The 13,293-nt window shown below is 47.8% G+C and overlaps 3 protein-coding genes across 3 annotated transcripts; 1 reads left to right on the forward strand and 2 right to left on the reverse strand.

Moving 5' to 3' along the window:
* Positions 1 to 1,247: 1,247 nt before the first annotated feature.
* Positions 1,248 to 4,035, forward strand: LOC118990706 (histone H4). The gene has a single exon (XM_037051442.1). It carries the CDS (start codon positions 1,251 to 1,253, stop codon positions 1,560 to 1,562), a length of 312 nt encoding a protein of 103 aa, XP_036907337.1. The 5' UTR covers positions 1,248 to 1,250; the 3' UTR covers positions 1,563 to 4,035.
* Positions 4,036 to 4,315: 280 nt separating this feature from the next.
* On the reverse strand, positions 4,316 to 5,980 carry H1-6 (H1.6 linker histone, cluster member). Its single transcript, XM_037051423.1, has one exon. It carries the CDS (start codon positions 5,146 to 5,148, stop codon positions 4,510 to 4,512), a length of 639 nt encoding a protein of 212 aa, XP_036907318.1. The 5' UTR covers positions 5,149 to 5,980; the 3' UTR covers positions 4,316 to 4,509.
* Positions 5,981 to 8,012: 2,032 nt separating this feature from the next.
* Positions 8,013 to 13,277, reverse strand: LOC118990698 (histone H2B type 1-C/E/F/G/I). The gene is made up of 2 exons (XM_037051433.1): positions 12,842 to 13,277; positions 8,013 to 8,076 (listed from the first exon to the last, which is right to left on the reverse strand). Exon 1 carries the CDS (start codon positions 13,228 to 13,230, stop codon positions 12,850 to 12,852), a length of 381 nt encoding a protein of 126 aa, XP_036907328.1. The 5' UTR covers positions 13,231 to 13,277; the 3' UTR covers positions 8,013 to 8,076; positions 12,842 to 12,849.
* Between the last annotated feature and the right edge of the window lie 16 nt (positions 13,278 to 13,293).

Below are 13,293 nucleotides of genomic sequence, written 5' to 3' on the forward strand. Positions count from 1 at the left end.
AAAGCTCTCTCTCAGTGTGGTGTTGATGTATTTCAGAAGCAACACAAACTGTGCGCCTTTCAGAGCTTTCTTACCTTCTCCTAAGTCTTTTCTGCTCCTCCCCCTTTTTACCAAAGCCTGAGGTTATAATTGTCATTCTGGGGCCTGTCTCATTCTAAGGTTCCAAAGTAGGTATTTATTTGTTAACCAGAATGGGGACAGGTGGTTCTTTTTTCTCTTCTTTCTTTTTTGTCATTTTAACAAGAGTGACTCTTACAGTTGAAATTTTCAAAAATTACTGCAGGAAGCGAAGGAAACCACTTTTATTTAAGAAGTCCCTCTGAAAACTACATTTAGATCCAATTCTGCTGCCTTCTGCCTTTTTTTAAAAATGGGTTTAGTCTTATTTAACACATCAATAATCCCATCAAAGGCCTCTCAGGGGTAGGCCCTGAAGGCTTCCTAATGACCTCAATCCCGTATTAGCTACGAACAATCCTCAAGAAAGGTCTGTCATCGAGGTGTAAGGTCTGTCATGGAGGTGAACACTGGAGACGGTTGAAAAGGATCAATAAAGGAGGGAGGGATAGCTTGTGAGGACCTGCAGGCAGGCCTGCCCCACAGGCCAGAAGGAGAGTCCGGCTCCCAGGCTCGTGGACTTTGCAAAAGAGTCAGCTAGAAGATGTTTGGTTGAAGACAAACTAAGAAAAGGAAGCAGTTTTAGTTCGCAATTCTTCCATTTGTTCATCTTTCCAAACACAAGACTTTTAGGGCCAGAGCGCCTCAGGGCCAGGCCTACACTGCTTCGGGCACAGAGAAGGGGGTCCAAACGCGTCGTTTTAAATAGGAATACTAAGAGGGAAGGCCCCTGGACCTACAAATCCACACTCCTTTACTATTTCCACATTCCCCAACAAGCCGTTACATAATTTATTAGTTACTAAATGGACATAAGAAGTACTGAGCGGACTGCTTTGTTTAGCGTCTTAGAACGGACACCTGCATCCAATATACAAATTAGCTCGGGAAGAAAACGTGCAAACCGAGAAATCAGTTTTTATCTCAAGGAAATCTGCCCCACTCCCCCGGCCCCAACATCGCGAGACTCACTGGCCAATCACAATGGTGAAATGTTAATTTCCTCCCCTTGCTCCACCCCCGGGAAGACCTAATTTAACCCCGCCCCCCACGGGCATGTGTTTTCAATCAGGTCCGCCAACATTCTATTTAAAGCAGTGTACGAACAGTAAGCAGTCGCTGAACCTGCAACCATGTCTGGTCGCGGAAAGGGTGGGAAAGGTCTCGGTAAAGGGGGCGCTAAGCGCCACCGCAAAGTATTGCGCGACAACATCCAGGGCATCACCAAGCCCGCCATCCGACGTCTGGCCCGCCGCGGCGGTGTGAAGCGCATCTCCGGGCTCATCTACGAGGAGACCCGCGGGGTGCTCAAGGTCTTCCTGGAGAACGTGATCCGGGACGCCGTCACCTACACGGAGCACGCCAAGCGCAAGACGGTCACGGCCATGGACGTGGTCTATGCGCTCAAACGCCAAGGCCGCACCCTCTACGGTTTCGGCGGCTAGGTCAGCGTTTCCACAATCTTAAGTTTTTCCACCAAAGGCCCTTTTCAGGGCCGCCCACTTCCTTCTGGGAAGAGCTGTGCACCCTTTTCGCGCTCGCGTACGCTAAACATTTCTTAGTTTGATGTCGGTAGGTTTTAAATCTCAGGAGTTGGAGTGTGGATCCTCCCCGACAGCCCTCAGCCGATCTGCTCAGGGACCCACTAGCGTGTGCACCTCGTCCCGTGCCGAGGAAGCTGGGGTTTCTGGAGGTGACAGTATGAAGCAAATGGGAAGGGTTTTTTGCTAGTTCCCGACTCACTGAAAGACCTGAAGCTCTAAAACCCCCAGAACTTTTTCTTTGTCGTTTTTTGGTAAGGACACCTGGCTTTTGAGCGCCAAGAAAGGGCCAACCAGTGGTCCTAGTTGGCGAGAAGCAGTTTCCAGCAAGGCGAAGTTCTTGGAGCATCGCCAGGCTAGGTCTTAGACCGGTGTCTTCAGTAAATATTTACACAAATGACGAGTCTGCGACGATACACCTAGCAGCCCAGAGGAGTCCAGGTCACTTAGAAGTCGGTATCGCCACAAATGCTAGCCTTTAATTCCTGATCTATTTTCTCTGAGCGACCTCAGGAAACGTCGGCACACTGGACTCACATCCCTCGCCGTTCTTTCCAGTCATCGGGATGAGTATGGTCACCCCAAACAATTCGGGTTAAAGTGTAATAAACGGCCTAGCACCTGACCCTTCTCAGGCTGGGCCCCTCCCTAAGCCCGAGGCCAAGCAGTTTGTAAATTACCCTCGACTACGGGAGGGGCGGTCCGTGTTCCAACCGGAGTCTCTAACTTCCTCTGAGCTGGGATGGCTTCGCGTTTGTGAAGGGGGGACTCCCTCCTGCGGTAACGGGCCTCTAGCACCTAACCCACCGTACTCCCGGGCTCCTAGCTCATCTTCCTGTTTTTAACTGTTGCCTGCTGTCAGCTGTATTTTTTTTATGGACCATTCAAACACTACAATAGGTTTATGGTTTTTTTTTTAAATTATATCCTTAGATCAAACTCCCAAACTCCCCCCTTCTCTATAACAAAACCAAAGGCCCTTATCAGGGCCTCCCACGAAAACGCATGAAGGGCTGGTAGGAGTTGCCCAGACGTTCACTTCGCATGAGGTCGTTGGAAGGCAGCTGCATTCTCTCGCTATGTGACCCTATAACTCAATCATGGCATCTTGCCACACTAAGGTGTTAAGAAATGTGGTATTTTTTTTTTTAACAAAGCAAAGGTAGATGCTTTTAAAAAGGAGGGGAAAAGCCAAAAACGAGCAAATTATGTCAGTAAAACAACTGGCTCCATAAGAGGAATGTTCGTATCTCGTCCATTTTGAGGCCTCCTGAGGAAGGTCCTTTGGATTTAGCGGATGTTGGTGGCTCTGGCTCCATAAAGGTCTACTTCCTGTGGCCCGACACACACGGGGTTATGTGAGTGAAGCCTCTTGGGGACGAGCTCCCAGAGGACAATTTGGGGCGTGGCGTGGAAAATTATGTTAAACTTCGAAGGCCGGGATTACAACGCGGGTTTTCTATGGCTAAACGAAAGGTTTAATCGCAGTCCCCTGAACTGGAGAAATAAACTGTTTCTAACTTGATGTGTGCCAGATGCTAAAAGCTTGGGGGAGCACCAGCACATGGGGTTCTGGAACCGGTTCCAGAGGATCTGAGCAGTGCTGGGAGGCTGGCGGCTGCTGGGCGGGATGACACTTGTTCACCCCTTTCCTCTGTGGCGGGAGGGTCTCCGGGTCCAAGGTCCACCCACTGCTCGTCCGCCAAGCGAAGCATCTCTAACTCAGAACTCCTGCCTCCGGGGAGACTGGACAGCATATCCCAGCAAGACACGCACCGTCGGAATTGAAGCTAGTGTGGTTAGTCCTTTTCCTTAGGGGACACGATGTAATTTTCTTTCTCAGACGCCCGATTATAGACTCGAATCCTGAAAGGGTAGGTCCTAGTGAGTCACCTGCAGAAGGTGCTCAGATTCAGAGTGCAATATACCTATCATTTTGCACGAAAATGCCGAGGCCCAAAACTGGATGAGCAGTATGAGATTCATACTTCCAGTACTGACCTTTACGTAAGAATGCTAAATCACAAACTCCGTGAAAACCGCAACGAACCGATTTTGTTTAAAATGGGAAAACAGGCTCCCACCGTGAGTGTTTTGCAATACAACCAGGTCTTTTACAAACGTTTGGCTCAGATCCTCCCCACTGTGAGCAGCCTCCAACATTCCCCCCAAAGCTTTCGGTTTAGCATTTTTCTGCCCGTGGAGTACAATCTGTACACTCTTCAAAAGTAAAATACGTGGAATTTCAGTTGCCTTAGAGCAATTATCAATTACCCAAATTTTTAAAACGTGGCAATATGTGCTTACCACAGTTTAACTGTAAGTTTGGAAATAACGAAGATCGCATTATTCTTGTGACAACCATTACCTTGACTTCTAGTGGCTCGTCACTGTGTAATTAAGCTTCTGCTAAGCATGAAAGATTTTTTGAAAATCCCTATAATCATACTGACACCTTGACTTTGATTTCTGTCCCCCACAAAGACCACAGACACCAGACTTAACCTCATTAGCCTGTCAGGACACCCTGTGAAAGCATAAAACAGATGACCACTTGCAAAAACAGGAGTGCGTTTAGGGGCCTGAACTACCCTGCACTCCTTCATAACCTGGGTTTCTGCAGTCAAGTAACGTGCAAATTTACACAAGGCCTACACACCATTCTTACTGACTCGTTGCACAACCCAGCATTTTGGGGTTTCGCAAACAGCATACTGTGCTCAACCCTTTAGGTCACCTCCCCTAAATTCGCTCATTGTCAGACTTTTAAGAGGACTCCTGTGTTACGCCACTTTAATGTCAATTGGGTGGCTCTTAAAAGAGCCTTTGGGTCTTTCTGAAGATTGGCCTTTCACTTCTTAGGCGCTGCCTTCCTGGGATTCGCCTTCTGCTGGGTCAGCGCGGCTCTCCCGGAGGCGGGCCTGCCCACCCTGGTCTTACCAGGGCTCTTCCTCGGGTTCTTGCCCTTGGCTCCCGAAGCCTTCCACACGCCTCGGGCGGCTTTCTGAGCCGCTGTGGCTCTCGGCTTCTGGGTTGTCTTCTTGGTCTTGGCGCTCTTCGGAGCCTTGGACCCTTTGGACAAGACCAGTTTCTTGGTCTTAGCAGAAACGGACTTCTTGACCTTGACGTTGGTGAGCTGGGCAACTGCCTTCTTGCTTAACTTAAAGGAGCCGGAAGCACCACTACCCTTGGTCTGCACCAGGGTGCCCTTCCTCACCAGACTCTTCAGTACCAGCTTGATGCGACTGTTGTTCTTGTTCACGTCATAGCCCGCGGCCGCCAGCGTCTTCTTGAGCGCGACCAACGACATGCTGGCGCGCTGCGGCGACACCAACAAGGCCTCGGTGATGAGCTTGGACACAGACAGACCGGGAGTCTTACAACCCCCACCTGCCACGTCCTTCTGCTTCTTTCCTCGCTTTTTGACTGTTGGCTTCCCCATAAAAGCAGGGCCGGGTTCAGCCTGATCCACGGGCGCAGTCTCAGACATCACAAGAAAGAAAACGGAAGTTGAGAACCAGTGGAAGCGTGAAATTCTGCCCGGGCCCCGCACGCCTTATATAGGGCAGGGAGCGCTCTGATTGGTGCATCACCCGGGCCCAGCCCCGCCCCCGAGGGAGGAGCATTTGTGTTTGTTTTCCCCCCAAAAGTCGAAGCCCACAGAAAATCGTCTGCACAGAAAGACCCGGTGCTGTAGCCGGGTGGTCCCCGGAGATCCGAGTTTCATATGCCTTCTCATGTTTTAACAAAATATGACCCAGCATGCCTAAAGTATGCGACAAAGCCCTCGATTTTCAGCAAAATTCAAGGAGAACAAAGTTTCCTCTCTTCTTTGTACATTTAAAACGGATTTTTAGCGAGAGACTTATCTCGTCTTTTCTCAGCGGTCTTCCAAATGGTTGTCTTCCGATGGGTGGGAAAAATAAGCCATGCCCTGACTTTTATAGACGATTACGTGTGTGTGTGTAAGAAAAATAACACTCTAGAGTGTTTCATTGCGGAGTTAGATGACTGTAGGATTGGAAGGGGATGGGGGCCTGGCCCAATCGCTGGGCGGAAGGGAGCAGAAACCCAGGAGCAGCGCGAGAAGCTGCACTCGACCTGGTAAGGGAATTATTGGGGAGAGCTGAGGACTGCGCATGAGCAGTTGCCCTGGCAACTGGGCGGCACAGGTGAGTAAGAGAAATAACTTTCTCTCTCTTTCCCCAGTGCAGAGGATTGGGGTCCAGACTGTGTAAGGGGAGAGTGGGAAACGTTGCTCTACTTACTTGTTCTCCCCTCTTTCTCGGCCAGCAGGGCCCGAGTTCCTGCGTCCGCACAGCTTGCAGGCCAAAGGTTCGGATTGGTTCCGGGCGCCCCTGCCCAAACGGTGCAGGCAACTGCCGGGCCAAGAGCACAGCAGGTGCTGGGCTGGGAGGGCACAAAGGGCAGAAACGCAGGCCGGCGGGCCCTGAAAACTGCATGCCCCCCCGCCCCCCCACACACGGGAGGCTGCACAGTATTGACGGCTGGAGCCACACAGTAACGGGAAAGCAGCTAAGCCACTTGCGTTTCTTAAAGGGCAGTTCTTTCGGGCTGGAGATGTTCTGGGCACAGCCTCGGGCCGAGCCGGCAGAGGTTGGCAGGCAGATTTTCTCTGGCTGTAAACGGGCTTTGAAACCTGCCATTATTTCAAACCATAACCTTTGAGCAAAATATTCCTTTCCCTTTACACTGAATTCTGCCTCCAGAGTTTTTGCCTGTTGGTTTTTCCATTACAGGATCACCCAAAGCGTGTAGGCGAGGCCTTTAATTGGGCAAACACAATCTAATTAACTATAATGTACAAGGTGTGTGGGTTGTTTGTACTAACTCCTCGGGGTCCCTGCGGCCTGATAGAAGACTCTTCAGGATGAAGAGCGCGAATCTCACCCATGACACGTTGGCTCAAATCAGGTCGCCCTCCTGGCTGCGGTGCTGCACTGAGCCTCGCCTCTACATTCAGTCACTCGAACCCTGACCCCCCCTATACCCTCCCCACCCTTCACCCCCATCCCCAAATACACAGAGACGCAGGCACAGTTCCTGCCTTCAGTTAATGGTAGGAGCGCAGGTCTGAAGAACTCCGTGGGAACCACAGACCCAGGACTGGGCTGGCAGGTGTGTCTGCAGAGCTGAGAGACAGCAGGTATTGGGACAAAGTTCAGGATGCTTCTTGCCTTGTCCTTGAACTCGCCTTAGTGAGAGGTCAGGACGTGAGTTTGCTCCCCAGGGCAGTGTCCCAGGAGGCAGCCAAGGAAACCCCACAGTGGTTGCCTGTTCAGCAGGGGAAAATCCATCTCGTGGAGGTCCCCAAAAGCTTCCCTGAGAATCTTGGTAGTTATTCTGCAGACAAGGGAGACACGGGCGGTCTTTCAGGAGAGGGCTTGTGCACTGCAGCTGTTACCACTGAGACAAACCTTCTAAGGGGGAATTCAGGAACCTTACGAGACACAATGTAGGTAAAAATGGTCTCAGTCAAAAGCAGCCAATTTGTTATTCCAACAGAGGGCTGGGCAGGAGGCACCTGATAAAGGGTAGGGTTTTTTTTAAAAAAAAATCTTAATCTAAGATCCTACTTATTTTTTTATATAATGCCTCCCCACACAATTGTTGCAGTTATGTCTATCATTTTCCAGCAGTTTATTTCTTATGGGATCATGACCAATAAAAACACGGGCAGGGGAGAATTACCCTAGGTAATGATGAAGTACATAAAAACTTCCCTCAAAATAGTTCGGCCAACCTGTCAGGTTAACAATGCTTCGAAAAAAAAAGAAAGAAAGAAAGAAAGAAAGAAAGAAAGAAAGAAAAGGTTCTGTGTAAATTAAAAGCTGTATCACAAATTTTCATATTATGTTGGTATTATAAGTTGGCAAAGTGCTTCTGGGTAAAAATGTGGCAATGTGTATAAGAGCCTTAAAAATTATTTTGACTTGCAATTTAGTATTTCTAGCAGACTAGCCACCCCAAAAGAATAAAATATTTAACCAAAGATTTATGTACAAAGATGTGTGATTTGCATGAGCTATAATGCATACAGATGAAACCCAAGCTTAATGGCCAATAACAGAGGACCAGTTACACAAGTGTAATGCTTCTATGAAACTCGTGTTTCTAAGTACAATAACCTAGAAAATTATATAAATTATATATGGTATGATATTTACCTTGGCTTTATATATTTCTTATTTTGCAACTTTCTACAATGAACATTTAATATTTTTATATTCAGGAAAGGAAAAAAAAAAGATGTTTTAGCCAGGTTGTTAGTGATCCTTCCACAACTGTTAAAAATGTCTTTATCTTCTCGTGTCTTTCATTTCTTGGGTTTGGAGATGCCAGTGTCCCGCAGTGACCAGTGGTGGATAAAGACATGTCTGAGGCTTGTTTGTTCTTCCTGTAAAGAGAAAGAGATTGATTAACTCACTTCTGTAGTTCACCAGATAGCTGACATTGTGCTGGACTCTGCAAACAGCCACAATGAGGGTGCTGGCGGGTGTGTGCTGAGCTTCGGCCGACGCCGGGCGCTGCTCTAAGCCCTTTGTAGACTCCAGTACATTTAACCTCTCACAGCCACTGTTCTCTCTGATTTACCAGTGAGAAAGGCTGGGAGAGAGAGTTTCCCAGTTTGGGATGGATAACCCCCACCCCGAGCCTTTGAGTCTATGTATAATCTTAACTAAAGGGTGAATGTAACCTGTTCAGTGTCCTGCAACTTTCAACGGAAGGGTCAATAGCAATTTGCCCGGTGGTAAACTAGTTACTGCTTTTCAGTGAGGAGACAAAGTAACCGGTGAGTTCTTGGTGGCCAGCTTCTAAGGAAAGAGGAAGGAACTTGCATGGCGGAAGAGTTCCAGTTCCTTGTTGCCATGGGAAGCAGTTGTAACACTTTCCAGAAACCTCCCTTCTCTCAGGTGCTCATCCACCTGGCAGATGCAGTCATCCCTCCCCCCTTTTAAGTAAGTTGAATGGAAATGCACTTCAGTAAGTGCTTAGTCTACTCCTGGGAGTAGTACAAAATGTATTTCTCTTCCTGCTGCTGAAAAAGAAGAACGACAAACCTGGTTTTATACGAACAAGTAGCTGGCTCCACGGAGACCCTCAGTGGTCAGCACTCCATTCACGGAGTCATCACTGCACTTCCCTCATTCCCACACTCCTGCTCTGGTCGGTTCTGTCCTGTTTTGTTTTCTCCCTGGCATTCACCTTCTAACAGACCAGACGTTTCACTCGGGGGTTTACATCGTATTCTGGGAGAGTCCTAGCTCTCAGGGAAGACGTTTGTGATTTTCTTCACTCAGGTGTGCATACAGGTGCTTGGTACATGCGAGGCATTCAAAAACATTTATTGAATAATTTAATTAACTCAGTTATGTTTGCTCGCCGAGTGCATATAGGCTCAGTAACAGCCTCTACAGATACTGTGGTGGCCAAATCAGAACTCAGAGCCTGCTGGGGTGACAACTAGACAAGTAATGACAATCAAGTGCTAACTGGGTGGCAGTTATACAGAGCAGCTGGGAGGGGCTTGTCTCAGGGGGAGGGGGAGGGCCAAGCAGTTGCCTGCGGAATGAGTGGGAGTTTGCTGGGCAGGGAGGACGGGGGAAAAACAAGAATCAGAGGCGGAGTTCCAGCGGACGTGGGAGGCAGGAAACCAGCAAAAGCAGGGTGTGGGCAAATCTGGCTGCAGATCCGGAGAGAGGGGAACAAAGGAGGCCACAGACAGAGGGTGGGGCAGGATCCCTGCAAACTATGCGTCAGGCATCTGGAAAATCCGAAGGGCCGGTTCCAGAGGCTGTGCTCTCCTCACCGTGGAGCAATGTTGTGCAGCCATTTTACAAGCATGAGACCATTTTTGGTACATGTTTTGTATCTGCTGTTTCATTGACCCCTCACTCTATCTTCGTGAGCACATCATTATTGCCGCCCTGTAGGCTCGGGTGGTAGCATCATCAGACTAGGTCAAAGACACTTAGCTAATGATTAGCACACTTGTGATGTGAACAGGGTGTGTAAGCAACAGGCTGGTTTCATCCAACCAAGTGAAAAAGGTAATTCACGGATAACAGAGGGGAGAAGACTGTCTGCAGACTGTCCCAGAACCGGGCATCAGGGCTCTGCATTATTTTCAGTAGCAAAAAACCTTACTGTAGACAGTGCGCCCTCACAGAGAACAAGTTTCAAACAACACAATGAGTGTTTCCCCAGAAACTTGCAGGACTGGCTGGGAAGCATACGTATAGGAGGCCTCTGGGGGACCCGCATTCGGCACCTCCACCTTGGCCAGCCACCTCTGCACCAGGCCTCCCATGGCAACTTCCACACTGTGCTCTCCTAAAGGGCTTGGCTGTGTGGATTTTAGCCTCTGTCACATTTACTCATCAGTGGACAGATGGCCTGGTAAAGGATTTATAGAGATAGAGAGTAAGAGGGTGAAAAAGTCACAAGAACAATCACAAAATAAATATTTGAACCTTTTGACTCCAAGTATTTAAGTGGCTTTTCTTTTTTCCCCCTAAAGGTTTTATTCATTTTTAGAGAGAAGGAGAAAGAAAGGGAGGGAGAGAAACATCAACCTGTGGTTGCCTCTTGTGGGCCCCATACTGGGGACCTGACCCACAGCCCAGGTATGTGCCCTGACTGGGAATCGAACTGGTGACCCTTCAGTTTGCAGCCCGTGCTCTATCCACTGAACTACAGCAGCCAGGGCTAATTGGCTTTTCTTAATTAGAAGCATAGGCTTCAAAGATTCGATCAATGGGCTGCAGTTAAACAGGTCGTTATTGAAAAATGATTTAAAGCCTGGCAAAGGCACAGCAATATGTTGGAAGTTTCATTTGAGTCCTGAATTTTTTTCTTTCTGGTAGTGTTTTTTTTCTTAATTAATTCCAGTAAACCTTAGATAAATATCATGATGAATCCAATAATGACCAATTTCATCATATAATGACAAAATCATTTCTAAAGTCTGCATTATCCGCATAAATAAGACAATACATATTACACTGAACTCACTGTATTAACCAACAGGAACTTCTTAATAAACAGACTAAGCGCAGCCATTTCTGTGGGTGAATATTGTGTTTCTCAATGGCTGTGGTACTTGGTGGAGTGTTAGCCCTTCAGACAGCAGCCAGCAGTGCGGTGTCCCCACCCAGGCCTGAGGCACTGTCCCCGTCCCAGGCCCAGGCCACAGGACGTGGTCTGCCGGCCCACAAGCGCACAGGGCATATCCCCTCTCCCAACCGAAAGTGGCAAAAATAAGCATGTCTATTTCCGTTCTCCTAATGCAGCTATATATGTTCTATAACCTGTTACTCTATGGTCATCCTAACCTGTGTAAAAAGTAAGAGACTTGCATAGATCAAATTGTTACATCGATGCCTATTTTGTACTCTCCAAAGTAGAAATTGCCCAGGTTCCTGAAGATTAGCCATGAATATACTTGAAGTAAATTCATCTCAATTCATCTCAATTCTTACAGTTCGTGAATTCAGTGTTTGAGCCGACACACTGAATCCTTGTGATGTGTGACATTATAAAAACCGAAGGCATGTAATGAAATTATCTATTAAAATATACTTTAGTTCAATGTCTAACTTGTAATTGTAAAATTTTTAAAGATGTGATGTACCTCATCTAACCAGGAAGCCTAGAGAAAGGAATTCAATAACTTCAACTTACTGAATATTTCTTTAGAAAATAAATTCTAGACTTGTGAAAAGTAAAACACCATGCTATTATCCTTTTCCATTAAGGCAATAATACATAATAAAGTCATAGACCCATTTTTAAAGCAAAATTAAGCCATTGAATTTGTCCAAAAAGTTATCTTGATTACAAATGTGATTTCCCCCTAGAAAATTATATACCATAAACTAAATTTTAAATGGTTTACAATGGTGGAGAAGTTTGTCTTTGTTTCTTATTACCCTGTTGACTTTTCATATGTTACCTGTTCACTGAAAGAACTAGTTAAAATCACAGCTGTCCTTTTCCTCTGTTACAATTAAAAAACTTACCACATTTAAAGCCCCAAAATTCAGTTTGATTCAGTTGTTATTTTAAGATGAATTTTTTAGTCTTTGTATAAGCCATTTAAAATTTAACTTTACATCGGGCTTTATTAATTCCCTAGTGAGGTGAACGATCTGCTCACAGTTAAATTGCAGGCACAAAACCGGAAAATTCTCACTCCCGAGAGTCGGAGGAGTTTGCTGGGCATTTGGAGCCAAATGTGAAATCGGCGAGAACAGAGACACGGGGAGTGTTGGGCCCCTAAAGACGCCAAGCAGGACTGAGATCAGAGGTCTCGCAGGGGCACCCTTGCCGAGGATATGAGCAAAACCTGATATCCTTCTAAGACTGGGAGGAAATTCTGTTTCCTAGTGCTACGCCCTTCACAAAAAACAAAACAAAAAAAAAACCCCAACCAAACAAACAAAAAACCTCAGCAGGATTAGAAACTGAAGTGTTTGCTCTACCCCGGCATTGCACCCCCCCGCCCCCACCCCGTATTTTAGACTCCACAGTCCTGTTTACAATCCGCTTTGCTGCTCCCCCTCTCTAACCTTAAAGAACCTGAAGGCACAGAAATGTGGTTAGTGAACCACAGGCTCCAGAGGCGATCGGGACCAACCGGACGTGAAACCGTCAGGAGGGTGGGCGTCCAGTCCTGCACTAGCGTAGCCGCCCTTATGAGGCCGCCGCTCCGCCACTTCCCCGGCGGACGCCCGCGCACAGCTGTGTTGCGGCGAGGACGCTAACACCGCCTCAACTTTTTATTATCTTCCCAGGTGCCAAAGGAAACTGGCTTTACAAAGCAGATTATTCTAAATTGCAGTTTTGTGTGAAGTTGTGTTTTTTAACATGTCATCTTACTACACTCCCATGTTATTAATGGGGGGAAAAAAGCACACCATCACAAGCTGCTCAAACTGCTTTAGAAGGGCACATTCTAATTACTCTTTTCGCCCTTTACAAAGTCCTTGTTTGAGGCAAGGACCACAAATAGGGGAAGTTTTAAGTCTTTCAGCCCCACAATTTCCCTGGGGGTTATTCCCGTATGTTTTTGTAACTGACACTCATTTCCTGATCACAGCTCTTTTTGAGAACATGTGGGTGGCTCTGAAAAGAGCCTTTGGGGTTAGGAGGCCGCTTACTTGAGAGTCTACTTGGAGCTGGTGTACTTGGTGACGGCCTTGGTGCCCTCGGACACCGCGTGCTTCGCCAGCTCCCCGGGCAGCAGCAGGCGCACGGCCGTCTGGATCTCCCGGGACGTGATGGTGGAGCGCTTGTTGTAATGCGCCAGGCGCGACGCCTCGCCCGCGATGCGCTCGAAGATGTCGTTGACGAAGGAGTTCATGATGCCCATGGCCTTGGACGAGATGCCCGTGTCCGGGTGCACCTGCTTGAGCACCTTGTACACGTACACCGAGTAGCTCTCCTTGCGGCTGCGCTTGCGCTTCTTGCCGTCCTTCTTCTGCGCCTTGGTCACGGCCTTCTTGGAGCCCTTCTTCGGGGCGGGCGCGGACTTAGCTGGCTCCGGCATTTTAGGTTGCAACTAAACCAAGAATAAAATGAACCTGGGCAAGAACGTGTGGTATTTATAGGG

Source organism: Sturnira hondurensis, unplaced genomic scaffold, assembly GCF_014824575.4.
Source record: "Sturnira hondurensis isolate 20B ecotype Veracruz unplaced genomic scaffold, ASM1482457v3 Scaffold0007217, whole genome shotgun sequence".
Classification (NCBI taxonomy): Eukaryota; Metazoa; Chordata; class Mammalia; order Chiroptera; family Phyllostomidae; genus Sturnira; species Sturnira hondurensis.